Source organism: Balearica regulorum, chromosome 4 (assembly GCF_011004875.1).
Source record: "Balearica regulorum gibbericeps isolate bBalReg1 chromosome 4, bBalReg1.pri, whole genome shotgun sequence".
Taxonomy (NCBI): domain Eukaryota; kingdom Metazoa; phylum Chordata; class Aves; order Gruiformes; family Gruidae; genus Balearica; species Balearica regulorum.
In genome coordinates, this window is record NC_046187.1 from 82,036,927 (window position 1) to 82,062,231 (window position 25,305).

Genomic DNA, 25,305 nt, shown 5'->3' on the forward strand with positions numbered 1-25,305 from the left:
GCCCCCCCCGGGCCGTACCCCCACATTGGGCCGTGCCCCCCCCAGCTGTGCCCCCCCTGGGCCGTACCCCCACATTGGGCCGTGCCCCCCCTGGGCCGTGCCCCCCCCCGGGCCGTGCCCCCCCCCAGCTGTGCCCCCCCCAGCTGTGCCCCCCCCGGGCCGTGCCCCCCCCAGCTGTGCCCCCCCTGGGCCGTACCCCCACGTTGGGCCGTGCCCCCCCCCCCCCGGCTCGGCGTGGCCCCGCCCCCCGAGGCCGCCCATTGGCTCCCGCCGCGCCGCTCCCCTGTTATTTTTCGAATATAAATAGGGGCGGTGGCAGGCGCGCGCGCCCGACCGGGCTTACCCGAAGCGGTTCGGCAGCGGCCCGGACACCCGGCGCCGGGTACTGGTACGGGTTTGTAGTCCCGGTCCCTGCACCCCCATGGCGGCGCGGAGCGGCCCCGGCCGTTGTGGGCTGCCCGGCATGTCCCCGGTCACCACGCTGGCGTTGGACATGGACAACCTGGCGGGACTGGGCAGGTGAGCGGGGCCGGGGGGGCGTTGGAGGGGAGGGGGGGGCTGCCCCACGCGCGGCTCCTCCGGCACGACGCGCGGCTCAGGGACCCCCTTAGCCCCTGCAGCTGCTCCTGCCGCACCCCCCCGGGAAGAGACGGGGGTCCCCCAGGGTAGCGGGGTCCCCGCAGGCTGACACCACCCCCCCCGGCCCTCCCGCAGCCACTGGGACACCCCGAAGCGGCGGGTGGCGGGGCTGTCCTTCCAGAGCCGCTGGTCCAGCCTGTCCTCGGAGTCGGTGGCCTCGGACTCCTCCCGGGACTCCGTCTCCTCCGAGTCCTCGGATGTGGGTGAGTGGTGGGCGCCATGCGGCCCCCCGACACCCCCCCCCGGCCTGGGGGTGTGCGGAGGGACCTGGGGGGGCTGGGGGCTTCTCGGGGTGCACATGGGGGCCGGGACCCCGCTCTGCTCCTAGCTCTGCTCTGAGTCACCCCCGGTTTGAAGCGGGCGCAGACTTCCTACGCCGCTTCCGACTGCGGGGGACACCGGGCGAGAGCCCCCACCCCGCTCCCCGGGGGCTCGGGCATGGGCCACCCCGGCGGGGTCCCTGGTCGGGGTGACGTGGGACGTCCTGGCTGGGATGGGGGCTCCTGGGGTCGGTGCCATCCCCCTTGCCATGCTGGGGGGCTGCCCCCCGTCAGCACGCAGCGGGTACTGCCGGCCCTGGCCCCCTCCGCAGCGCGGGGTGCAGCTGGGTTGGGGGGTGCAGCTGGGGTGGGGGGGGACCCTCAGCCCGGTCGCATCCTGCGAAGGACCCCGTGGGCACAGTGCCGGTGCTGTGCTGGAGCCGGGCCTGGGGCGGGGACCCAATGGGGCCCGATTTCCCCCCACCCCCCGGTGTTACCCCTGCCCCTTGTTCCCGCAGGAGTGGGGCTGGACTCCCCCACGCAGGAGGACCCTGCGGTGCTGGAGGAAGTGTGAGTACCCCGTGTCCCCTGGGGGGTCCCCCCGGCCCTCCCCTGCCTCCCGTGGGCAGCGTGGGCCCTGCCTGCATGCCCTCCTTGCTGCGAAGCTGTGGTCCAGCTGTGCCCCCCCCAAAATTTACTTATGGGAGGGGGTGAGAAACCACCCAGCACCGGGGGGAGCGGGGATGTCAGTGCCGGGGCTTGGCACAGCCGCGCTGCAGGCAGGGCGCTGGCAGCGGGTGCAGGCAGGAAGCCTACGCGGTGCTGCCTTGCTGCAGCCGGGCCAAATCCTCTTCCGGGCTGTGCCGGCAGGGACGGCTGGCTGCCGGCTCGCTGCCTCGCCATGCAGTGGGACAAGGGTGCTGAGCACCCCCCCAGGCTCCCTACACCCCCGCCTCTCTGAGGAGCCTTGGGGTGCTGCTGCACGGGCCCCATGGGGTGGGGGTGCAGGGTTCAGCCCAGAGCAAAGCCCTGCGGCACTGCCCCGTGCGGGGGTGAGGGGCTCTGCCTGCTGTGCCCGCTGCCCCCAAGGTCCCCACCGTGCCGGTGGCTTCGCCCCCCCCCGCCGCCTGCCCGGCCGTTGGCAGAGCCGGGTCCTGGCAGATGTGCCGGGTGAATGAGTAACCGGGGGCAGATGGTGGGGCTGGGGCAGCCGTGGGGCTGGGTGTGCTTGGCCGCGGGGGACTTTGCCGGTCCCCGTCCTGTCACCACGTCGTGCGCCGGCATGGCCATATGGCTGCCGGCCAGCATCCCCAGCATCCCCGCCGCGGGCGGATTTACATACAGGTGGAGAGCGGGCGCTGCTGCCGCCCCGCGCGGGGCCCTGCCGCCGGCTTTGTCTGGGTGTGGAGCGAGGTCAGCGGGGCGCCCCAGACCACCCCGGCGTGCGGCCCCCCTCCCCGCCCCCCCCAGCCTGGGGTCCCCAGCCTGAAACCAGTGGTGTCCAGATGGGGCTTTAACCCTTTGTGGGACTGAAAGCCCCGGCTGCTCTCCCTTGTTGGGGGGGGGGGGGGGGGGCACTGCAAGGGCTGGGGCTGCCCATCCCCGGGGCTTCAGGGCTGCCTGGGCTGGGGCACAGGGCTCGACCCCCCCTCACCTCGGCTCTCCTCTCCCCGCAGCTTTGAGAAGGCGATCCTGGCATCCGGGAGAGTTCTCAAGGAGTAAGTGACGGGGCTGTGTCCCCACAGCGAGACCCAAAGGCCAGGCTGTCCCCGTGCCCTTCCTGGGGTCTGCATCGGGCCATCCTTGTTACTCAGTGCCTGGAGGAGCTGCTGCCCTGGGTCTTTTGAGCTGTGACAGCTCCAGGGAGGTCTTTGCCGTACTGTGGGGACCTGGGGGGACCAAGGAGGCCGTGCCAGCCTCAGGGGCGTGGGACACCACCAGTGCAGGACACCCTCGCTCATTTGGTCCTCCTCTCTCCCTGCTTCTTGCAGCAATAAGTTCCCTATTCGGAGGATCCAGTCGCTGCCGGTAAGTCCCGAGGGCTCTGCAGGGCTGAGCAGGGGGAGGCCGGATCCTGCTGCACCCCTGGCCGAGCAGGGGGGGAAGAGGATGGAGCTGGGGAGGGCAGGGGCTGTGCAGCACCTCTCACCCCCCCACCCTGCAGCCGCAGCTCCTGGGGGGCAGCCCGGTCCTGAGGAACATCTCCCACGCCCGGGAGTTCAACGGCTGCAGGGCCAGAGAGCAGCAGGGCCGGAGGGAGCCAGAGGACAAGGTGAGGGGGGGCAGCAGGCTGGGGGGGGGCTGGGGAAGGGGCAGGGGGATGCTTACGCCGTGTCCCCCCCGCCGCAGGAGGGGTTTGTCTTCAAGAAGCCGCAGAGGCCGGGTCAGCGCAGCCAGCTGCCCGCCGGCGATGGGGCTGTGGGCAGGGACCCCTTCGCCCAGAGACCCGGCTCCGCGCCCGACCTGCTGGTGAGAGGGGCTTGGGGGGGCTCCGGGGGGGCGCCGGGGGTGGAGCACACCGCTGAGCGGGACCCTGCTGCTCAACATCCACGTTTGCCCTGGAGACCCGTGGATGTGGGAGCTGGAGGGGCTGGGGGCCCCCCGGACACCCTGTCACCAAACAGGGCTGGTGTGGGGCTGGCCCCACTCCTGAGCTGGGGGTCACGTCCTCCCCAGTTCGACACCCCCGAGAAGGAAAACGTCGCCGAGGGTGAGAGCCCCATCGTACTGCGCCGGTGCTCCTTGACCTCTTCCATGTCCGAGGAGGAAGATGATGGCTTCATGGAGATCCTGGACGAGGAGGAGATGAAGGTAGGGAGGGCTCCTCCACCTGGGGGGTGCTGTGGGGTTGGATGGACCCTGAGCAGGGGGTTTGTCCCTGCTGGGGGGGGGGCATTGGGAAGCAGCCAGTGGGACTCGGCCCCTCCACGCTCTCCTCTGCAGAGCGATGCTGACGTGCCGCAGGGGATGGAGAACCTGCTGACCGCGCCGCTGGTGAGGAAGGAGGAGGCAGAGCCGGTACGTGGGAGCCTTGGGGGTGGCTGGAGCCTCAGGCTCCCCCCCCACCGGGGTCTCCAAGGGGGGTGGTCTGTGGGCGAGGGTCCCTGGCGAAGGGGCTGGTGGGGGAGCAGTACCAGCCCAGAGGCTTTGGACTCATCCTGGGCGGTGTGCGGCCACCGGAGCGGGGATCCTTGTCTCCCCCACCCTCATGGTGCTGGGGAGGATGCAGGGGGGGGGGCAATGCCAGACCACCAGGCAGCAGCACAAGCTCTCCCCGCACAGCGTCCTGCAAAGCGCAGCAAGTGCCGGCAGCTCTTCCGCTCGCCCTCGATGCCCAGCAGCGTCATCAGGCCCATCCTGAAGCGGCTGGACCGGCCCCAGGACCGGGACACCCCCGTCAAGACCAAGCGGCGGAGGAGTGTGGCCGGTACCCCCGGCGAGGAGGCGGCGGAGGAGCCGGTGGGTGACAGGGAACGTTTTGGGGTGAGGGGTCTTTGCCGTTGTCCAGCTCATCCCCGGTGGGACTGTGCCCTGTCCCGGCTCCACCGGCGCCCTCGCTAACGCCCGGGGGGTGTCTCTGGTTTGTGTCCCCGCAGAAAGCGCGGCTGCTGCGCTCCAGGTCCTTCAGCCACGAGGAGATCGAGAACCTGCTGGCCAACGACCACCGGGAACTCATTGGGGACTTCTCCAAGGTGGGGCCCTGGGGGTGCTGCCCCCTTCCCCCCCAAAGCAGGGGGCTGCCAGCGGAGCCCTGGGGGAGCCCAGACCCAGCTGGTTGCCTGGGGACAAGGGGACTTGGGGCTGTGGCTTTCAAGCCTGCGGCCCCCATAGCACAGGAGTGCTGCTCCGGTGCCAGCACTGGGCCACAGCTCCCCTGGGGGGAGCAGCCCGCAATGTTGGGGGGGCAGGTGGCAGCCTGGGGGGTCTCCCTGGGTCAGGATCTGACCCAGCATCCCACCTCTCCCCAGGCTTACCTCCTGCAGACGGTGGAGGGGAAGCACCAGGACCTGAAATACATTTCCCCTGAAATGGTAAGGGAGCAGCAGCCTCTCCCGAACCCCCCCGTGGGGCTGCCTGCCTGTTGTGTGTGTCGTCCCCCCCCCATGTCCCCCACTGTGATGGGCTCCCCCCGCAGATGGTGGCGGTGCTGACGGGGCAGTTCAGCAGCCTCATCGAGAGCTGCGTGATCGTGGACTGCCGGTACCCCTACGAGTACGAGGGAGGCCACATCAAGGTCAGAGCTGCTGCTGTGCCCGTGGGGGCAACTGAAACCATCAAATCCCAGAGGGGCTGAGCCCCCCCACAGGGGCTGAGCAGCCTCCCCAAAGGTGCTGAGCCCCACTGGGAGGAAGGGTGATGGTGCCCCAGTAGACAGATGATGCTGGAGCAGGGGGAGGCTGGAGACATTGTACTGAGCCCCCCAGGATGAAACGGCAGGCAGGGGGGATGGGGATGAAGGTGCCTCCTCTCCCTCCCCAGGGTGCTGTCAACCTGCCCATGGAGCAGGATGTGGAGGAGTTCCTGCTGAAGAAGCCCATTGTGCCCTTTGACGCCAGCAAGAGGGTGATCGTCATCTTCCACTGCGAGTTCTCCTCCGAGAGGGGGCCCAGGATGTGAGTGGGGGGGCTGGGGGGGATGCTGGGGTCTGCCGGAACCCCCGGGCATGGCCGGACCCCGGCTGGGTGACAGTCCCTCCTGCGGCCCCTTCCCATCGCCTTCCCTGTCCCCCAGGTGCCGGTTTGTCAGGGAGAAGGACCGAGCCTGTAACGAGTACCCCCACCTCCACTACCCCGAGCTCTATGTCTTGAAGGGGGGGTACCGGGAGTTCTTCCCCCAGTACCAGGTGAGCCCCCCCCTTTGCTCCCTGTGTTTGGGGGGTGGGAAACACCCTCTCCTGTCCCCAAACCCTGCCCTGCGGGGGGGAAGGAGGAGTCTGGCTCCGAGCATCCTCCCCAAGGAGGGTACCCTGGGGGGCAGGGGGGTCCTGGGGGGCCGGGTGCTGATGGACCTGTGGGTGCCCAGACACACTGCGAGCCCCAGGACTACCGGCCCATGCACCACAAGGACTTCAAGGAGGACCTGCGCAAATTCCGACTCAAGAGCCGCACCTGGGCAGGCGAGCGCAGCAAGAGGGAGCTCTACAGCCGCCTCAAGAACTTCTGATGGCCCTGGGGCACCCCCGCAGCCCCCCCCTGCCTTAGGGGGTACCCCCGCAGCCCCCCCCTGCCTTAGGGGGTACCCCCGCAGCCCCCCCCGCCACCCTGGGGCACCCCCGCAGCCTGCCCAGGGCTGCCAGCAGGCACCATCCCCCAGCCCAAAATCTGGCTGCCCCCAGCTCTGCACAGCACACCTCAGCAGTGGGGGGGCACAGTTAGGGTTTTACTCCACTTAAACCCTTTTTAGGATAAAAGTTTTACCCAAAATGGGAGTGGGGGGGGAGCTTTGGGCTTGCAGCCACCCTGGGCCGTAAGTCCCTGCCGATGGGGGGGCAGAGCTGTGCTGGGTGCTCCCCCAGCTCTGCCCTCCCTGCAGCAGCGATGGGGGGGCTGGGGGTGGGGGGCAGCCCCCCAGGGCAGCGCTCCAGCCCCTGCACCCTGGGCTGGGGGGGGGGGCTCTGGGTGCCCCCGGGGGCTCTGGAGGGGCAGAGCTGTTGCAGAAAAGCACTTAACCCCCCTCTGCGGGTGCTGCGGGGCCCCGGCCCTTCTCTGCGCAGGGGGGGGTGCTGGGGGTGGGCACCCTGTAATGGTCACTGGCTGCAGCAGCCTGGGCGGGGTGGGGGTTGTTTGTTGGTTGATGTTGGGGTTTTTGCCCTCTTTCCCCCCTTATTTAAATAAAGTGGGTTGTTCTGACTCCGCTGTGGTTGTCTGGGCTGGGGAGGGCGGGCAGGAAGCGTTTCCCCGTGGGGCCGTACCCGCGTGTCCCGGGTGGGAGAGCCGGGCCCTGCCCTGGGCCTGGGGGGGTGTGTGGGCTCCGGGGGGAGGGTGGCTGGCGTGTGCAGAGCCCAGAGCTGTGCCCCGCTCCTGCGCGGGGGGGGGGACCGATCCCACAGCCTGACACAGCCCCACACACACCCCCCCCCCGGGCGGCGCCGGGCCCCGGCCATGCTGTGTGTGTGTTCCCCTCCCCGCCTGTACTTCCTCCCTTTGCCCCGCCCCCCGGCCCCTATCCGCCAATCATCGCGCTCCCCCCGAGTAGCCTTGACCGATCACGGCCCAGCGCAGTGGGGCCAAGCTCCCCGCCCCCTTCTCAGCATTCACCAATCGCCGCCGCTTCCTTCCTTCCTCATCGGCCAACCGCAGGAGATCAGAGCTCCGCTACACCCGCCGACCAATAGCAACGCGGCGGAGGGGCGCGTTGACTCCGCCCATTTCCCCCCCCCACACACACGTGACGGACAGGCGGGCCGGGGTCGCGGCGCCGTTGCCATGGTGAGGGCGTTCATCCTGCTGGCGCTGGGCGGGCCGGACCCCCCAAGCCCCGCCCCCTGCCGCGTGCTTTACGCGCGAAACTTCGGGACCCCCCCGGGGACCCCCCTCGATCCCGGGGGTCCCCCCCGGCAGCGTCTCCGTCGCAAGGAGCAGATGCTGGCAGTGGCCAGGTACAGGGGAACAACCCCCCCCCCCCATACACAGACACCCCCCCCCCCGGGAGGGGCTGGGCTGGGCGCGACCCCCCCCTCACCCCGGGACCCCCCCCCCCCCCGTTTCTGGGTTCGGGGGGACCCCCAGAGCTGTGACAGCTCCCTTGGGGCAGAGGGGGGACAGGGCTCGGCGGGACCCCCGGGGCCGTATCACGGCCCCGGGGGTCCCGCCGAGCCCTGTCCCCCCCCGTCCCCCCCCCAAAAATAGAGGGGGTCACCCTGTCCCTGGATGGATGGGGGGGGTCTTAACGCGAGGGTCCCCCCCCTTTCTCTCCCAGGCAAGTGGCCTCCCAGTGCCGGCTGCTTCAGTCATCTTTGGGGCGCCCGTCCATCCCCCAAATCCCCCAGCTCCCCGACGAACCCGTGTCGCTGCAAGACGCCCCTGGGGGGGTTTTCCAGCTGCCCCCCGGAGACCCCTTCCCCGAGCGGGTGAGGGTAACCTGGTTATCGCTGTTCGCCTTGGCTTTCGCTTTCGTTTGCGATCCCCGAGAGAATTTATCGTTGGCCGAAATCACCCTGAGGCGTCTGGCCCCCCGACTGCTCGTTTCCCTGCGTCTCCTCGGTCCCGGCGCCGACGTCTTGCTCCGACCCGACGTCATCGACGTCCTCCTCGATCGGCTCCTACCCCACGGACAGATGCTTTTCCTCAACGAAGGGTTTCTCCAAGCGATGGACCGGGAGATGGGTATCAAAGCATCCCGTTGAGCCACGACCGGCATCCCTGCTCCGGCACGCCCCGATATTTCAGGATCCGGGATGGACAGGAGAAGCGGCTCAGGAATAAAGACTAACGAGCAGCAAAGAGCAGGTTTTTAATCCGTTTAATCTGTTTATCCCCCCGATGCCATCGCGGGAGGGCTGGGGGTGCTAATAGCCGTGCCCGTAAAAATCCAGCCGGAGCCGGGACGGTGCCACGTTCCGACACCTCGTGCACCGCTTCGTGCCGGCAGGACAGCGGGCGGTGGGGCCGTAAGCGGGTGTTCAAAGAGAGGGGGGGTCTCCCGCAGGGGGGGGTTCTGCAGAGCTCTCACCTGCCAGCCTGAAGGATGGATGGGTGCTGGGTGCCTCCGTCCCCGGGCCCCCGGGTGGGGGTTTCCCCGGCCGCGTGCTGCGGGGCAGGCGGGGGTCCCCGGAGGGACAGGACGGCTGGAGACGGGGGTCCGTCATCTCAGGACGGGAGGGACCCCGGGGGGGACGGGGCGGAGGAGTAAATAAACGGGCAGCGGGGCAGGGGGTGGCCGTGCGCCCCGTTTGGTGGTCCCTGGGTGATGCCGCTCGGGGCGGGGGGACGCGTGTGACGCCCTGGGAGGTGGCAGGAGCCGGCACCCCCCCACTGGGCTCTGCAGGGCGCGGCGGTGAGCAGGGTCCTGCCGCGGCAATTTCTGGGTGCTGGGAGAGCCAGGGAGCTGGGAGCCACCGTTCCCGGCTCTCCCACCGCTGCCGGCGTGCCAGGGACGGGCTGGGCGCTGCATCGCCCGGGATGGCCCTTGGGGGGGCTGCCAGGGGGCCAGACCCCAAAACACTTCCCCCCGTAACCGCACCGGTAAAGCTGAAGCATCAGGTCGTGGCACCGGGCACCGGCGGCACCGGGCTTCGGCTGCGGTGGGTCCCTCTGGTCACGACGCTGGGTGGGATCCGGCCAGGCGTGCCGGTGGGGGCTGCGGGCGCAGAGGGGTCCTGCCACCCCCTCCCGCCCCGCTCACAGGGCGGACGGATCCGTCCTTCCCGCGGCGCTCGTGGGCCCCCCGTGCCGTGAGAGGTGTGGCACCGCGGTTGACGCCAGCAAAGGTCCCCAGGGCAGGTCAGGGGGAACCTCACCGGGTGCGGGGGGGGCTGTGGGGCGATGGAGCCAACCCCCCCTCGGCAGGGCGGGCGAGAGGCAGCCGGAGGAGGTGCGGCGGGAGCAGTTTAATCAGAGCCGAGCAAAGGGCTGTCGGCGCGGGGGGCAGCGCCGGGACGGCACCGGGGTCTGGAGCGGCGGCGGCGGTGCGGCACGGGCGCTGGCCTGGGAGCTGCCCCGCTCCAGGGAGGAGCGGGGGTCCCCGGGGGGGCTCATCCGGCACCCATGCGTGGGGCGAGCGGGCCGGCGGCGCGGCGTCAGGGCCTGCTCAGGTCCCTCTTGCAGATCCAGAGGAAGGTGAAGTTGCAGTTATGGTCGTTCCAGAGGCCGTGGCCCACCGGGTGGATCTGGGCGCAGCCCTCCCGGCCCCACTGCCCATGGTCCGTGTTGTCCGGCTGCCCCGGTGCCCAGAAACTGCCGGGGCAGAGCAGGGTCAGGGGGGGTGCCGGGGGGGTGCTGGGGGGTGCCGGGGCAGGAGGGTGCTCACCTCTGGGTCCGGGAGTAGGCAGCCCCATCCACCCAGCGCCAGGAGCCATCCGTGGCCGCCAGCCCGATCCAGTAGGATCCTCCTCTGGCCTCCCGCGCCAGGTAGTCCTGTGGGACGGGGCACGGGTGGGGGGGCGTGCGGGCGGGGGGGCACGGGGAGGAGGGTGCATGAGGCAAGGGGGTGCACAGGGCAAGAGGGTGCATGGGGAGGGGGGTGCATGGGGAAGGGGGTGTGTGGGAGCAGGCAGGAGCAGGCAGGAGCAGGCAGGAGCAGGGCAGGAGAGGGCAGGCGATGGGCGCTGCAGCCCCACGCACCCACCTGCTCCTCGGGGCTGGTGATGGAGGTGAGGTGGGAGTGCGTGGAGCGGCAGGCGGCCTCCGCCTCGCTCCAGGGCTTCTGCTCCCCCGAGAAGAAGTAGATCTTCCCCCGGTGGTACCGCCAGCCCAGGGACAGCCCCTGGAGCCACTGCCCTGGGGAGTGGGCAGCCGTGGGCACGGGGCGCCGGCTGCCGGGGTGGCCCAGGGACGGGTGTCACCCCCGCCTCGTCCCCCTCCTCCCAGGTACGTTACCGAGCTGATCCTGCCGCCTCTGCGCCGCTGCCGGGCTCTCACGGGGGCTCCGGGGACCTGCCACGGGTCAGGGAGAGGAGCCGGCAGCAGCCTGCCCGTCACCCCAGGCACGGGCTGCGGGCAGGGGCCAGGGGCTGCGGGCAGGGACTGCGGGCAGGGGCTGGGGACAGGGGCTGGGGACAGGGGGCAGGGGCTGGGGACAGGGGCTGCGGGCAGGGGCTGGGGTACCGGGGGCAGGGGCTGCGGGCAGGGGCTGTGGGCAGGGGCTGCGGGCAGGGGCTGTGGGCAGGGGCTGGGGTACCGGGGGCAGGGGCTGGGGACAGGGGGCAGGGGCTGCGGGCAGGGGCTGGGGACAGGGGGCAGGGGCTGCGGGCAGGGGCTGTGGGCAGGGGCTGGGGTACCGGGGGCAGGGGCTGCGGGCAGGGGGCAGGGGCTGGGGACAGGGGGCAGGGGCTGCGGGCAGGGGCTGCGGGCAGGGGCTGGGGACAGGGGGCAGGGGCTGCGGGCAGGGGCCAGGGGCTGCGGGCAGGGGCTGGGGTACCAGGGGCACCCCTAGGGTCCCACTCACCGTCGGGGTCAGGCAGCAGAGGGGTCCTGACTGCCACCAGCTCTGCCCGTGCTGCCTGCAGCTCTGCCTGGCCCTGCACGTCTGGGAAGGGCAGGGCAGCGGGTCAGCGCCGTGCCAGGGCTGCCTGCGGGCTGCTGCCCACTCCTAGCCCCTGCCTGCTCCTGGCCCCCGCCAGGCATCACCGCGGCCCCCGCCCGCGGCACTTACACAGGGTGATGAGGGTTGCCAGGGCGGCCCCCAGCACCAGGACCACCCCCATGCCCACGGCCAGGATGGTGCCCAGCGGCCAGCGGGATGCGGTCGGAGGGGACGCAGGCGCCGGCGCTGCGGGAGAGAAGCCGGAGGTTCCCTGAGCCGGCGCTGAGCCAGCCCGGCGCTGCTGGGGAAGGAAGGGGCTCGGCCAGCTGCCCGCTCCTGCCCGCAGCATCCCAGCCAGGCAGGGCTTACCTCGCGTGGGGCTGGGCGGGTAGCGGATCTGCAGGCTCTCGTACAGGTCCGGCCCCGCCGCGGCCATCCCCGGCGGCCGACCCGGCAGCGGGACCTGCCTTCTGCCGAAGCCTCGGCGCATGCCGGCGAGGGTGGCCCAAGGCACCAGGAAAGGGAACCTGGCAGCTGGGCGCCCACAACCGTGTCTGGGTGCTGGTTCCTGCTGCTGGCCGGGGAGTCACACGTGTCCCCCCGCCCCGGGTGGCATCATCTGGGAACAACCCCCGTGTAGGGCACACGGCCGCGTCCCGGCCCTGGACCGGTGACCGCCCCCAGCCCCTGCCCCTGCCCCCGCGGGTTTGTCCCAAAACGCATCCCAGTTGCAGTTGGGGTTTCCCACCCCCAGCCACAGAAGTGCCGGGGGAAATGAGTCCCAGGAGGGAACCGGCCCCCCGGCCTGGCGTGTGCCGGTGCAGGGGGGATGCACCGTGCCGGCGCGGTGTGGGGCTCCCAGCCCTCGTCCCCTATCTGCCAGGGCCTGTTGTTCTCATCCTCCTCCTCCTCCTCATCCTCACTGTAGGCGATGTGCACAGGCAGTGCTGGAGCTCCCCCCGGCAGTGAACCCCAAAGGGGGGGGTGTCTGTGCCCAGGGAGGGGCGACCCCCCCGTGCCGTGGGATCTGCTCGGGGCTGCCCAGCTCTTCCCAGCCCCGAACCCGGGGTGCTGCGGCAGGACAGCCGGCACCACCGCGCATGGCACAGAGCTCACCGGTGCTGCCACCGCACCCTCCCCGGGCCCCCGGCTGCCCGCGCTCTGCTCCGGAAACACCAGGACGTGGTATTTCAGAACTTCTGGGCTCGGGAGGTTTTTCTTTCCCCTTTTTGGCCCAAACCATCATTGCGTTTGATGCAGATGCTGGAAATAGCTGCAGAAACAGCATTTTCCCGGCAAATGGAGGAATTGCCCAAAAGCCCAGGGGCACCTTCCCCCCCGTACCCCCCTGCGCCCCTCAGGCACGGGTCCGACCCCACGGCTGCGCCGGTGGCCCCGCGGCAGGCAGACCTTCATCCTCCTCCCTGCTCCTCCCCTTCCCTGCTCCCCCTCCCCAGGGCTCGGACCCCCGGCTCGGCCACCACCGGCTGCGGTGCCGTCCCCATCCCCTGAGCTCCAGCTGAGTCGCCGCCCGGCTCAGAGCCGGCTGCCGGCACCGAATCGAAGGCAGCCCGGGGTGCACCGGGGTGGCGAGGGGCCACCGCCGAGGGTCCTCGCAGCCGCGCTCAGCACCTCTCCACATCCCCTTTGAGCTGCTCCGTTTAATTGTCTCTTAACACTTTTAAGTGCCCTCCTCCCCGGGGAAGTCTTAGCGCAATGGACTTGGTGACTTTCGGGTTCGGCCGCAGGGTGGGCTCTGCGGCAGGGCTGGGGTTGGGGACGATCTCTTGAGCCACGTCTTCGCGGCCAGCGCCAGCGAGAGGAGCAGCAGCAGGACTGAGCGTGGTCCAGGGGCTCTGCGGAGCCCGGACCCCCGTCCCCGGCGACGCCTGCTTTCCTCCTGCTTGTGCCACAGCTCATTGTCCAGGACCGGCGGAGCCGGACTCACCGACAGCCGCGTTCCCCGGCGTGCCTTGGCTGAGGACGTGGCGGGGGGAGAGGTTCTGCCTGGGACCTCGAGCATCATTTCTGCATCCAGCCTGGTCTCACCTTTGCCAGTCTCTGGGGAATTAACTGAATTGTCCTGTTACTGCAATTGCATTTTCTGCCCCGGCAGAGACCCGCAGCCTCTCCGGAATTCCTTGGCATTCTGCGGAGGCTGCCGGCGTCCTTCTCCACTCACCGTTGCCGTGGCTCCCCTCTGGCTCGGTCGGGCTCCCGGTCCGTGAAGGTTCTCTGCTGAGACTGGACCTTGGGAAAAGGTTCTTCACGTGGAGGGCGGTCGGTCCCTGGAGGGGGGTCCCCAGGGAAGCCGTCACTGGCAGAGCTCGGGGAGCGTCCGGACGATGCTTTCGTTCACACGGTTCAGCGTTGGGTGGTGCCGCGGGGAGCAGGGACTCGATGGTCCTTTACGGGTCCCTTCCAGCTCGAGGTATTCCGTGACTCTGATTCTACGTATTGGCATAATAGTAACAGCTCATTTATTGGGCTGTGCTTTGCTTTTCTGCCAGCACAAGTCCAGCGTTCCTACGTAACGTGGATATGGACAGTGACGCCTCGAGTCCTTTGTTTGCTACCTGAATTTTTAGGAAGCTTTTCAGGGACACAGCATCCCTCAAACCCAGGAGCAGCCTTGGGTGGAGGCGCTCACCCATTCGAGGCTGTCGGGACCTCGGGAGGTCAGAGGATGTGGTTGGGGCTTGCAGCGTTGTGAAACGGGGTGAGTCAGGGCTGACGTTCCCCAGCACCCAGCACCGAGAGGCTGGATGATGCTGAAAAAGCAGCTGGAAGAACATGAAATGGCTGGGGAGGAGGAAGGAAGCCAGCTCATCTGCAGGTTGCACAAGCAGTGAATCATACAGGCGTAGAAGATCTGGAGCTGGACGGGACCCGTCAGAATCATCGAGTCCGTTGCACGCTGAGGAGCAGGGGCTTGGACTGAGAGATCCTGACGGGTCCCGTCCAGCTCCAGGTCTGCTATGATTGTTTGGCTACCTAATACCAAACCGTGTGAGAGCATCGTCCGGACCCCCCCCGAGCTCTGCTGCTTCCCTGGGGAGCCCGTTCGGTCCCAACAGCCGATCTCCTCCTCCTCCTCCTCCTCCTCCTCCTCCGGGGTGCCCCAGCAGCACCACGGGCCAGGGCAGTGCAGAGCGGGCTGGTTCGGTCCCTTGCCCGGCCGGCCCGGGGGCTGCCAGGACACGCTGCACCCCTCTGCACCTTGCCGTCGCCCCGAGCCCCGGAGCTCTTTCCAGGGGGCTGCTCTCCAGCCTCTCGTCCCCCGGCGTGTGCGGACAACCGGGATTGTCCCATCCCGCGTGGAGAACCCGGCACTTGCTCCTGGTGAATCCCCTACGGTCGGTGACTGCCCAGCTCTCCAGTCTGCCCAGATGTCTCCGAGGCCTCTCCACGCTCAAGGGAGTCCACAGCTCCTCCTGCACCAGCACCGCCAGCCAACGTAACGGCCAAAACGTCCAGACTGTTGATAAAACCATTAAAGAGCACTGGCCCTAGAATGGAGCCCTGGGGAAGGGGCCGCCAGCCCGAGCAGACCCCGTTTACTGTAATTCTTTGAGTTCGACCCGTCGGCCAATTGCTCACCCAACGTGGGATGGGGCTGGGTGCTTCGTCCAGAAGGACGCTGCCAGAGACGGTGTCTCAAGCTTTGCTAAAACCCCACACCCCACATCCACCGGCTTCCCTTGGTCAACTCAATGGGCCACCTTGTCATAAAAGGGAGTGAAGTTGCTTTGGCAGGACTTTCCCCTCGTGAACCCGCGCTGGCTATGGCCAACGACTGCGAACCGACGATAACTCCTGGAAAAACCTTCTCCATCATTTTCCAGGCACCGAGCGAGACTGACGGGCCTGTAATGACCAGGGTCTGCCTTGTCTGGGAAACTGGGATGACATTTGCCAGCTTCCGGCCGATCGGGACCTCTCCAGACTCCCAAGGCTGTTGAAAAATAACGGAGAGAGGTCCTGCGACGACATCAAGAGATGTTATCATGATATCATGACGTTATATGATAACATCAAGGAGCGGGCGGGGAGGGACGGTCCCTGCCGGGGAGCATGGCGCTGGGGCCTGGCCCCATTCCCTGTCGGTGGCGGCAGCTCCAGGCAGGCCTGAAGGCAGGGAGCAGCCCGGGGCGGTAGCGAGGGGCCGCCTCTCCCTCCGGGGTCCCTGGCAGAGTCGTGGCTTTTCGTGGTCAGGAGGAGGAGGATGCCGGCACGAGCACCCGCGTGCGCATCCCCACCAAACACCCCGGCTCTGCCAGGAGATGCAGCCAGACTGGGCACAGGTCCTGTCCGGGCAAGGGGCCCTCTGCCCGTCGGGGAGCACAAAACCCCAAAGTGATTCAAGATCAGCTTTGCAGCAGCAGGCAGGAGCCCAGGCAGGAGCCCTCGCTGCAGGCTACAGACCCAAACCGGGGCACAGAACAGAGAACAAATAATGCCAAATAATGAAAAACTCCTTCAAACCAGGATGGGGCCCATGTGCCGTCCTCAAACAGCCGAGGTACCAGGTGGGAGGACGCTCCAGGGCCACCCGTCACCCCGTGCCCCTCTCTGTGCGGGGTTCGCCCAAACCTCCCCCACGCCCCCACTGCCTGCACCCACCTCTGAGTCCAACCTGGCTCAGCCCGCTGTCTGAGGGGCTGGAGGAGCAAACCTTATCCTGGGGCTCTGCCAGGAAGCTCACCTGCACCCTGCAGCACCCCTGTCCGTCCATCCCTCCATCCCTCCATCCCTCTGTCCATCCATCCCTCCATCCCTCCATCCCTCTGTCCATCCATCCCTCCATCCCTCCCTCCATCCATCCATCCCTCCATCCATCCCTCCATCCCTCCCTCCCTCCATCCCTCCATCCCTCCCTCCATCCATCCATCCCTCCATCCCTCCCTCCATCCATCCATCCCTCCATCCATCCCTCCATCCCTCCCTCCCTCCATCCCTCCATCCCTCCCTCCATCCATCCCTCCATCCATCCATCCATCCATCCCTCCATCCCTCCCTCCATCCCTCCCTCCCTCCATCATTCCCTCCTCCTGCTGGCTACGTTTCTAGTTCTGATCTGATCCAACCTAGTGCAATCTAACCTGGGGTGCCATGGCCTGGGGTACCACGGCAGCACCCGGTGAGGGGACGGGCCCTGCTCGGCACTGGGTGAGCGAAGGCAGCCGTGGGCTGGGGCACCGGAGACGCTCGGGCTGAATTAACCAGGTGCCGCTCTGGGATTGCCAGGTCCCCGCCGCGCCGGGCAGAGGTGAGCAGGAGCAGGGCAGGGTCCCACGGGAGCTTTTTGGGGAGTGGGCGGAGCAGCACCCACAGCCCCTCTGTCCCCCCGGGTGCCCTGCAAGCGTCACCCTGGGGTGAAGGACTGAAGGACGGGCTGGCCTGGAGGAGACGTGCTCTGGGGACGGGGGGGAGGCAATGGCGGTGGCTGGGCACAATGGGGGTCCCCGGCCCTTCCCCGCCGTGGGAGGACTGTGTGGCGCGGGCTGGATGCCGAAGCAGCATGGGTGCTGCGACCTGGCTGGGTGCAGACCTGGGAGCTGGGGAGGGTGGGGGAGTCAGGGCTGATGCAGCCGGTTGTCGTGAGGTGCAGCTGTTTTGGGGTGGTTTGGGCTATTTTGGGGTGGTTGGGGGCTGGTTTGGGGCTGGGGAGGTGGTTTCACGCTGCTCTGAGCAGGGGTGCTCCCACGTGCTGCCCCATGCTGCTCCCTCCTCCTTCACCCTCGGCAGCTTCCCGGCCGGCTGCACCCCTCCGGTGAGCACCCCTGGGTGCAGGGGGTCCTGTCTGCGCACTGACCGCAGGCACCAAGGAAACACCTCGAGGGCAGGACACGTCCTCCCTTCCAGCCCGCCGCAGCTGGACCCAGGATGGGGGGCTCCCCTGGGGCACCGGGGCTCCTGTGGTGTGGGGAGCCCAGCTGTGGGGATGGGGGCCCTGGGGTGCAGCAGTGCCAGGGCGTGGGGTCCCTGGGGCACTGGGGGGGGTCGGATGGTGCACGGGTCCTGGGGTGTGGGGTTCCAGATGAGGGGTATCCCAGGACCTGGGATCCCATTGTTGGGGGCCCTGGGGTGCAGGTTGTCCAAATTACGGGGTTTCCCTGGGGGCACGATGCATCGCATTGCACGGGGCTCCTGGAGCGGGGGGTCCCAGCCATTCTCCGTTAGGGGGGACAGGGAGGGGGTGGCTGGCAAAGCCCCACAGAGCCAGAGCCAGAGCTGGCGGCGGTTCCCCCCGACCCCAGACACACTGAGCAAGGGCACCGGGCAGCGGACAGGAGGCAGAGACCAGGCACCCGGGATGGAGACCGGGATGGAGCAGCTGGGGCGCACGGTGGGGGGGAGCGGGGCCAACGCTGTCTGGGGGCTGTGGGACGGCAGTGGGGAGTGGGAGGGGAGTGGGGCTGCACTGAGCCCAGCCTGCAGGACGGGGCCACCCAAAGCCACAGCACCGGCAGCCCAGCAGTCTGTCCTGTGCCCGTCTGTTGATCCATGTGCCCATCGGTCCATCCCTGTGCCCATCATCATCTTCATCCCAGAACCCCAGCCTGGTCTGGGTGGGCAGGGACCTCCCAGCCCACCCAGTGCCACCCCTGCCATGGGCAGGGACACCCTCCACTAGCCCAGGTTGCCCAAAGCCCCATCCAACCTGGCCTTGAACACTGCCAGGGAGCCAGGGGCAGCCACAGCTTCTCTGGGCACCCTGGGCCAGGGCCTCAGCACCCTCCCAGGGAAGGATTGCTGCCTCCCATCCCATCTCCATCTCCCCTCCTGCAGCTTCAGGCCATTCCCCTTGGCCTGTCCCTCCCTGCCCTTGGCACCAGCCCCTCTCCAGCTTTCCTGGAGCCCCTGCAGGGACTGGAAGGGGCTCCAAGGTCTCCCCGCAGCCTTCTCTTCTCCAGGCTGAAACACCCCAACTCTCTCAGCCTGTCTCCAGAGCAGAGGTGCTCCAGCCCTTGGATCATCTCCGTGGCCTCCTCTGGACTCGCTCCAACAGCTCCATGTCCTTCTTGTGCTGGGGACCCCCGAGCTGGACGCAGCACTGCAGTCCACCCTTGCACCCATCAGCCCACCCACGCGTCCATGGGACCATCCCCGCCGGCCCGTGCAGGAGCACGCTGCTCTTTTACACTCGGTCTCTGCTAAGCCGAGCTGCAGCCGCCCATTCCCCGGTGAGATCCCCGGCAGTGCCCGCGCTCCAGCAGGCACCGGGCAGCCTCCCCGGGAAGGCAAGAGCCGCCGGTGAGCCTGGGGCCGAGGCGAAGGCACTTGGGCAGCGCTGGCTGCATGAGCCGCGTCCCAGTGGCCAGGACGGGGTTGGACCTGGACACGGCGCGGGGGACTGAGGTGACGTGAGGAGCCGCTTGTTCCTTGCCCTGACTGCGATGGGTTTGGGGCTGGGGGGGATCCCCGCCATTGGCGCCGGGGCTTTGCCGCCGCCGGCGTGTTCCCTCTCGCCTTGGCCTCTCTCCAGCGAGAGACTTGGCCCGATCCTCTCTGGGCTCTGCTGGGTTCCTTGCCCTGCTCCTGGCAATGCACCAGGGCGAGTCCCAGGCCCAGGACATGGAGACCCCGAGGACGTGGAGACCCCGAGGACGTGGAGACCCTGAGGATGTGGGCACCCTGAGGATGTGCAGCCCCTGAGGACATGTAGCCCCCAAGGGCATGGAGACCCTGAGGACGTGCCGACCCTGAGGACACGCTGACCCTGAGGATACGGAGACCCCGCGGACGTGCAGCCCCCGCGGACGCGCTGCCCGCAGGCAGGGGCCAGGCAGAGGGCCCGGGCAGGAGCTGGGTGCCGAGCAGATGTCGGTGCCAGGGGCTGGGTCCCCGTCCCTGTGCCCCTGCTGTCCCCTGTGCCCTTGGCAGGCTGGCGGGACCCCCACGGCGACCAGCCCAGGGAGAGGAGTGGGGGCCCTCGGGGGTCCCTCTGCACCCCCCTCCCCTTGCCCGCCCCGGCCCCACAGACCCCGGCAGGGAGACGGGAGCAATTGCAATCGGCGGTGTGGGGGGAAATCAGCTTCACCCGTGGGAGATGTGCCGAGGCAAAGGGTTCGAGACTGCCCCGTCCCCGGCGCAGGGAGCCGCCCCCCGCAGCCCCCCGCTCCCCTATCCAAATGGCGGCCAGCGCCTGCCCTCACCCCCTGCCCGCACTCAAGATGGCCGACGCGGGGCCGGGCGGGGCGGTGGGAGTGACGTCCCCGCAGAGGGCCGCGCCCCTCTCCAAGATGGCCGCGTAGTCCCCGCCGCCCGCGCCTTGCCCTCATCCAAGATGGCGGAAGGCAGACGGGAGGAAAGAGAGTTGCGCCCTCTTCTAAGATGGCGGGCGCGGCGTCAGCGCAGCGCCCTGGCGCAAAGCCTCTCCGCTAACGCGTTGGGCGTAGGGGCGGGGCGGGAGAAAGCGAAAGTGGCGGAGGGACCGGAACGGCGGCGGCGGGAGCGCGAGCGCGAGCGGGAGCGCGAGCGGGGCCCACCCCGGCGGGAGGCGGCCGGGCAGACAGGCCCCTGCTGGGCGCGGAGCGGGCGCCCCCTGCCGGGCCGGGGGAGGCGGCGGGGGCGGTGCCGGGGGGGGGGGTCCCCCCGCTCCCCCCCCCCCCCCGCTCCCCCCCCCCCGGTCGGGGCTGCGGGACGCGGGGACCCCCCGCCCCGCGGGCCATGGCGCGGCTGGAGGCGGTGGCCAACGTGGCGCTGCGGGTGCCGGGGCTGGCGCTGCTGGACCTGCTGTACCGCTGGGACGCGGCGGCCCTCGGCGACCTGCTGCGGCCCCGCCGCGGGGACCCCCCGCTCCTCCGGCCCCCCGCCCTCCGCGGCGCCTACTGCCTGGGTGAGGGCTGCGGCGGGGACCGGGGCACACGGCGGGACCCCGGCGGTGGGCGGGCTGGGGACACGGGGGGTGCCCGAAGGGATGGCCGTGCTGGGGACACCCCGAGGGATGGTCAGCTGGGGACACGGGGGGACACCCCAAGGGATGGCCACGTTGGGGACACCCCAAGGGATGGCCACACTGGGGACACGGGGGGACACTTGGCGGTGGACGGGCTGGGGACACGAGGGGACACCCCAAGGGACACCCAGGCTGGGGACACATGGGTACATGCAAGGGCTGGAGAGGTTGGGGACACAGGGAGTCACCCCAAGAGATGACCAGGTTGGGGACACCTCAAGGGATGGCCACACTAGGGACATGAGGGGACACCCCAACAGGTGGATAGGTGGGGGACGTGCAGGGGCTGGGCAGGTTGGGGACACAGGGAGTCATCCCAGGGGATGGGCACGTTGGGGACACAAGTGGAGACCCCACGGGATGGGCAGGTGGGGGACATGAGGGAACACCCAGGGCCTGCCCAGGCTGGGGACACCCCAAGAAATGACCATGCTGGGGACATGAGGGGACACCCCAGGGGGTGGACAGGTTGAGGACACCCCAGGAGACAGGCTGGGGACATCAAGGGACACCCCAGGGGAGGCACAGGTTGGGGACAGGAGGGGACATGCAGGACTGGAGAGGTTGGGGACACAAGGGGACACCCAGGCCGTGGCCAGGCTGGGGCCATGAGGGGACACCCCACGGCTGACCATGTTTGGGGCCATGAGGGGACACCCCACGGCTGGCCGTGTTCAGGGTGTTGCCTCCGCAGCCCCTGCTGACACCCGCTTGGTGTGGGGCTGTCCCCAGGGCCGGTGGCCACCGTGTCCCCAGCGTTGTGCCCTCAGCACCGCGTGCCCTCTCACAGCCCCAGCGCGGTGACGGCAGCGTCACCAGCGGGCGCTGCGTGGCTGGAGGGGGGGCTCGGCCAGGCGGGGGGCTCGCTGTGGCCGTCTCACCCCGTGTGGTGTCCCCCCAGGCCACGTGCTGTGCGTGGTGGTGCTGATGCTGCCGGTGCGGTCCCTGGTGAAGCTCTACCTCCACCTCCTCACCGCGCTGCTGCTCGGCGCGGGGCACGCGGCGGCCAGGTGAGCCCGGGGGGCTGGGGGGGCTGTGCCGGGGCGCGGGGGGGGCTGGGGGCTGAGCCTCTCTCCCTGCAGGGACTACGTCCACCGCGAGCTGGAGTACGGCTTCCAGGGTGCTGTGTACGGCAACACCGCGGCGCTCAGCCGCTTCGCCACCGCCCTTGCAGGTGAGCCGGGGGGTCCCCCCAGCCCCCCAAGGTGTCCCCTGCCAGGGGGAGGGGGTGGCACTGGGCAGGGTGAGGGTCTTCTGTGCTGACCCGGCTGTGGGACGACGTGTGGGGTGACGATGGCACGGCTCAGCCAGATTGTCCGCGCCGCTCGGCTCGAACAGGGGGCTGGAGGCAAGCCCTGGGGGGTTTCCGCTGCCCCGCCACCCCGGGGCTCGCAGGGGAAGGGGCTGGGTGGTCTCGGGGTGCTGCCCATGGCGGGGCGAGGGCGGCAGCAGGGTTTGCCGTGGGGCACGGCGGGGCTGGCTGCGAGGTGTGTCGTGTGTCACCCCCCCGAGTCTCCTCTCTGGCGGTCGGCGCCCGGGTACTGGTGCGAGGGGGCTGTGCCGGGGGAGCCGGGGAGGGGGCACGGGGGTCTCATGTCCTCGGCGTGCCCAGACGTCCCCGTCCCCGCCGCAGGCCAGCTCTGCCTGTGCGCCCTCTGCTCCCTGCTGATGAGGAGCAGGCGGCCCTGGCTGTTCGGCGCCCCGCTGCTGCCGGTGCTGGCTCGCCTCTGCGGCCTCCCCCTCCACGTCCTGCCCGGCCTCAACACCTTCGCCGCCGTCCTCACCGCGCTGGAGGTGCTCTACGTCCTCGGCACCCACGTCCTCGTCCCCTTCCAGCTGGCCGCCGCCGCCTGCCGGGAGGTCATGCAGGTGAGCGGGGTGGGGGCTGTGGGGTGGGGGGCTGCGGGATGGGGGCTGTGGGATGGGGGGCTGCGGGATGGGGGGCTACGGGATGGGGGCTGTGGGGCGGGGGGCTGCGGGATGGGGGCTGTGGGGTGGGGGGCTGGAGGATGGGGGGCTGCGGGATGGGGGCTGCGGGATGGGGGGCTGTGGGATGGGGGGCTGCGGGATGGGGGGCTGTGGGATGGGGGGCTGTGGGATGGGGGCTGCGGGATGGGGGGCTACGGGATGGGGGCTGTGGGGCGGGGGGCTGCGGGATGGGGGCTGTGGGGTGGGGGGCTGGAGGATGGGGGGCTGCGGGATGGGGGCTGTGGGATGGGGGCTGTGGGATGGGGGCTGCGGGATGGGGGCTGTGGGATGGGGGGCTGTGGGATGGGGGCTGTGGGATGGGGGCTGCGGGATGGGGGGCTGTGGGATGGGGGCTGTGGGGCGGGGGGCTGTGGGATGGGGGCTGTGGGGCGGGGGGCTGTGGGATGGGGGCTGTGGGATGGGGGCTGTGGGATGGGGGGCTGCGGGGCGGGGATTCCCCTGCTGAGCCCGGCTTGGTGCAGAGGTGGCTGCAGGGCTGTCCCCTGGCATGGCCAGGCCCCCCCGCACCCTCCGCTCCACACGTGGGGGGCAGCCCCGCTGAGTGTCCCCTTGCCGCAGGCACTGGAGGTGTACCGGCTGGTCGCGCTGGCGGTGTCCCTCTGGAGCCAGCTGGCCGTCCCGCTGCTCTTCCTCGTCTTCTGGCTGGTGCTCTTCTCCCTCCGGCTCTCCTCCTTCCTCACCTCCTCCAGCAGTCCCTTGGCCCAGCAGGGCCTCCTCTTCCTCCTCCTCAGCAGGTAGGGACCGGGGCAGGCAGGAGCTGGGGGAGCTCAGCCTTCCTCCAGCGTGGCTGCAGGAGGATGAGGAGGGGCTGGGGCTCCGGTTTGTGCTGCCTGGCCCCCGCCGGCCCCTGCGCTCACCCCGGGCTCCGTTGCAGCGCGGCCGAGTGCTGCAGCACGCCGTACTCCCTCATCGGCCTCACCTTCACCGTTTCCTACCTCGCCTTGGGAGTCCTCAACCTCTGCAAGTTTTACCTGCTGGGCTTCGGCGCCTTCCAGAACGGCAACGTCATGCACAGGTGAGCCCGCGGCAGGGGGCACGGGCCGGCGGGGGGCGCGGGCAGACGTCCCTCCTTCCCGCCCCGTCTGCCTGCAGGAGCCCAGCGCAGGGTGGGCTGGACGGGAGCGTCACGAGGGATCCGGGGACCGGGACGCGTCCCCGAGGGGTGACCGAGGCACGGCACGCGCGGTGCCGCCTGGCACGTGCCTGCGGCCGCTGGCCTCACGCCCCGCTCCTGGCAGGGGGGTGACGGAGGGCGTGACGCTGCTGCTGCTGGCGCTGCAGACAGGGCTGCTCGACCTGCAGATCCTCCAGCGGACCTTCCTCCTCAGCATCATCCTCTTCATCGTGGTGACTTCCACGCTGCAGTCCATGATCGAGATAGCTGATCCCATCGTGCTGGCGCTGGGGGCCTCCCGCAACAGGTACCAGGGAAGGAAGAGCAGCAGGATCCGGCCCCCCGGAGCAGCCCTGCCCCAGGGGGGCTGCGTGCTGGGGGGGGTGGGCAGCGGGGAGGAGCGGCGGGGGTGTCCATCCCCCCCCCCGCTGTGGGGAAAGAGCCAAGCTGGGCCCGTGTGCTCCCTCCACCTCGGGTCCTTGCTGCCCATTTCTGGGCAGAATCGGTGCCAGAGGAGGGGGCTGGAGCGGGGGTCCCAGCGGGGGTGGGTGCTGCTCCCGGGGTGGGCATGGCCCCGCTGAGGTGTGCCTCCCCTAGGAGCCCCTGGAAGCATTTCCGCGGCATCAGCATGTGCCTCTTCTTGCTGGTTTTCCCTTGCTTCATGGCCTACAAGATCGCCCACTTCTTCCACCTGGATTTCTGGCTGCTGATCCTGGTCTCCAGCTGCATGCTCACCTCTCTGCAGGTACGGCAGCTCCCGCTCCCCCCGGTCTGGGTGGGCGTCCCTGCCCATCCCACGCCCACAGCCCTGCCCCGGTCCACGCGCACCCCGCCACCATCAACAAGGTGCCGTCCCGCCGCTCGCCAGGTGATGGGCACCCTCTTCATCTACGCCCTCTTCATGGTGGAGCTGCTCCAGGACACGCCGCTGGAGCGGATGGACGAGATCATCTACTGCGTGAACGCGGTCAGCCGGGTGCTGGAGTTTCTGGTGGCCGTCTGCGTGGTGGGCTACGGCACCTGGGAGTCCCTCTTCGGGGAGTGGAGCTGGATGGGCGCCTCCGTCATCATCATCCACTCCTACTTCAACGTCTGGCTGCGCGCTCAGTCGGGCTGGAGGAGCTTTCTGCTGCGCCGGGAGGCTGCCAAGAAAATCAACTCCCTGCCCCGGGCCACGGGCGGGCAGCTGCAGGACCACAACGATGTCTGCGCCATCTGCTTCCAGGTCAGCCCCCTCCCCTCGCCGGCACCCCTGCGGCGCCGGGGGACCCTGCTCTGGGCAGCGCCGGGGGTCCCCTGCCCACCGGGTGACGTCCTTTCCCTGCCGCAGGACATGCAGGTGGCCGTCGTCACCCCGTGCAGCCACTTCTTCCACGCTGCCTGCCTCCGCAAGTGGCTCTACGTGCAGGACACGTGCCCCATGTGCCACCAGCAAGTCACGCCGGCGGCCGCCGAGGAGGATCCCAACGCCGGGAGGGCGGCTCGGCCGGCACCGGCCGACGGGGATGAGGGGCCAGAGGACAGAGGAGCCACCGTGAGCCCAGCCCCGGCTCGGCCCGGCGGGGACAGCGTGGTCTGGGGCCAGGGGGACAGCGGGGATTCCCAGGACGATGGGGCTGGAGACCTTCGCCCCTCCCACCCCGCTCCTCCCCACGCCTCCACCCCGCAGGAACGAGAAGCGGGTGCCGTCCCCCAGCCCCACAGGGACCCTCAGCCCCAGGGCTGGGACACGCGGCATCTCTCCCCCCCACCCGCCAGCCCGGACCCTTTTGCCAGCCCCGAGCTCGGCGTGGGGGACAGCAGGGACTCTCACAGCGATCGCCGCCCCTCCTAGCACTGCAGACTGCCACCCCGGTGCCGGGGTCCCTCCGCGGGGGCCGTGCTGGCAGTGAGCGGGGCTGGGACCCCGCGCGGCACCAGCGTCCCCGAGTGCCCGCATCCCCACGGACTCTTTTTGCAATAAAGCCGGAGCTGAAGCGGCTGCGCCCAAGGGTCGGGGCTAGGCGTCTCGCCCACCCCGTGCTGGGACGCTGCCCTGTGCACGGCGTGTCCCTGGGGGGGGACAGGGCTCTGCCACGGGCATGGGAAGGGTGGGCACCTGGTGGGTGCCCAGTGGGTGCCCGGCTGCCTTCTGGCCTTACCCCACTAGATGGCACGGG

At 69.8% G+C, this 25,305-nt stretch overlaps 4 protein-coding genes across 5 annotated transcripts; 3 read left to right on the forward strand and 1 right to left on the reverse strand.

The window, feature by feature from the left end:
* The first annotated feature begins 383 nt into the window (after positions 1–383).
* On the forward strand, positions 384–6,117 carry CDC25B (cell division cycle 25B). Its single transcript, XM_075752884.1, has 16 exons — positions 384–519; positions 715–842; positions 1,418–1,469; positions 2,576–2,617; positions 2,891–2,927; positions 3,064–3,171; positions 3,249–3,368; positions 3,576–3,710; positions 3,843–3,917; positions 4,182–4,358; positions 4,496–4,591; positions 4,868–4,930; positions 5,035–5,133; positions 5,379–5,512; positions 5,631–5,742; positions 5,922–6,117. Exons 1-16 carry the CDS (start codon positions 422–424, stop codon positions 6,060–6,062), a joined length of 1,617 nt encoding a protein of 538 aa, XP_075608999.1. The 5' UTR covers positions 384–421; the 3' UTR covers positions 6,063–6,117.
* Positions 6,118–7,189: 1,072 nt separating this feature from the next.
* AP5S1 (adaptor related protein complex 5 subunit sigma 1) lies at positions 7,190–8,344 on the forward strand. The gene is made up of 2 exons (XM_075752966.1): positions 7,190–7,497; positions 7,818–8,344. Exons 1-2 carry the CDS (start codon positions 7,325–7,327, stop codon positions 8,242–8,244), a joined length of 600 nt encoding a protein of 199 aa, XP_075609081.1. The 5' UTR covers positions 7,190–7,324; the 3' UTR covers positions 8,245–8,344.
* Positions 8,333–11,877, reverse strand: LOC142601838 (C-type lectin domain family 4 member F-like). 2 transcript variants are annotated; one of them, XM_075752962.1, is made up of 7 exons: positions 11,451–11,877; positions 11,211–11,327; positions 11,004–11,084; positions 10,436–10,492; positions 10,185–10,322; positions 9,867–9,973; positions 8,333–9,793 (listed from the first exon to the last, which is right to left on the reverse strand). In XM_075752962.1, the coding sequence occupies exons 1-7, from the start codon at positions 11,569–11,571 to the stop codon at positions 9,689–9,691; spliced, it is 726 nt and encodes a 241-aa protein (XP_075609077.1). In that variant the 5' UTR covers positions 11,572–11,877; the 3' UTR covers positions 8,333–9,688. The 2 variants fall into 2 exon arrangements, with proteins under 2 accessions (XP_075609077.1, XP_075609076.1); XM_075752961.1 differs by having other exon boundaries at positions 10,185–10,336.
* A 7,724-nt stretch (positions 11,878–19,601) lies between these two features.
* On the forward strand, positions 19,602–25,122 carry LOC142601830 (RING finger protein 145-like). The gene is made up of 10 exons (XM_075752941.1): positions 19,602–19,923; positions 20,945–21,053; positions 21,126–21,217; positions 21,677–21,912; positions 22,591–22,766; positions 22,907–23,047; positions 23,271–23,453; positions 23,744–23,891; positions 24,015–24,371; positions 24,477–25,122. Exons 1-10 carry the CDS (start codon positions 19,755–19,757, stop codon positions 24,978–24,980), a joined length of 2,115 nt encoding a protein of 704 aa, XP_075609056.1. The 5' UTR covers positions 19,602–19,754; the 3' UTR covers positions 24,981–25,122.
* The last annotated feature ends 183 nt before the right edge of the window (positions 25,123–25,305 follow it).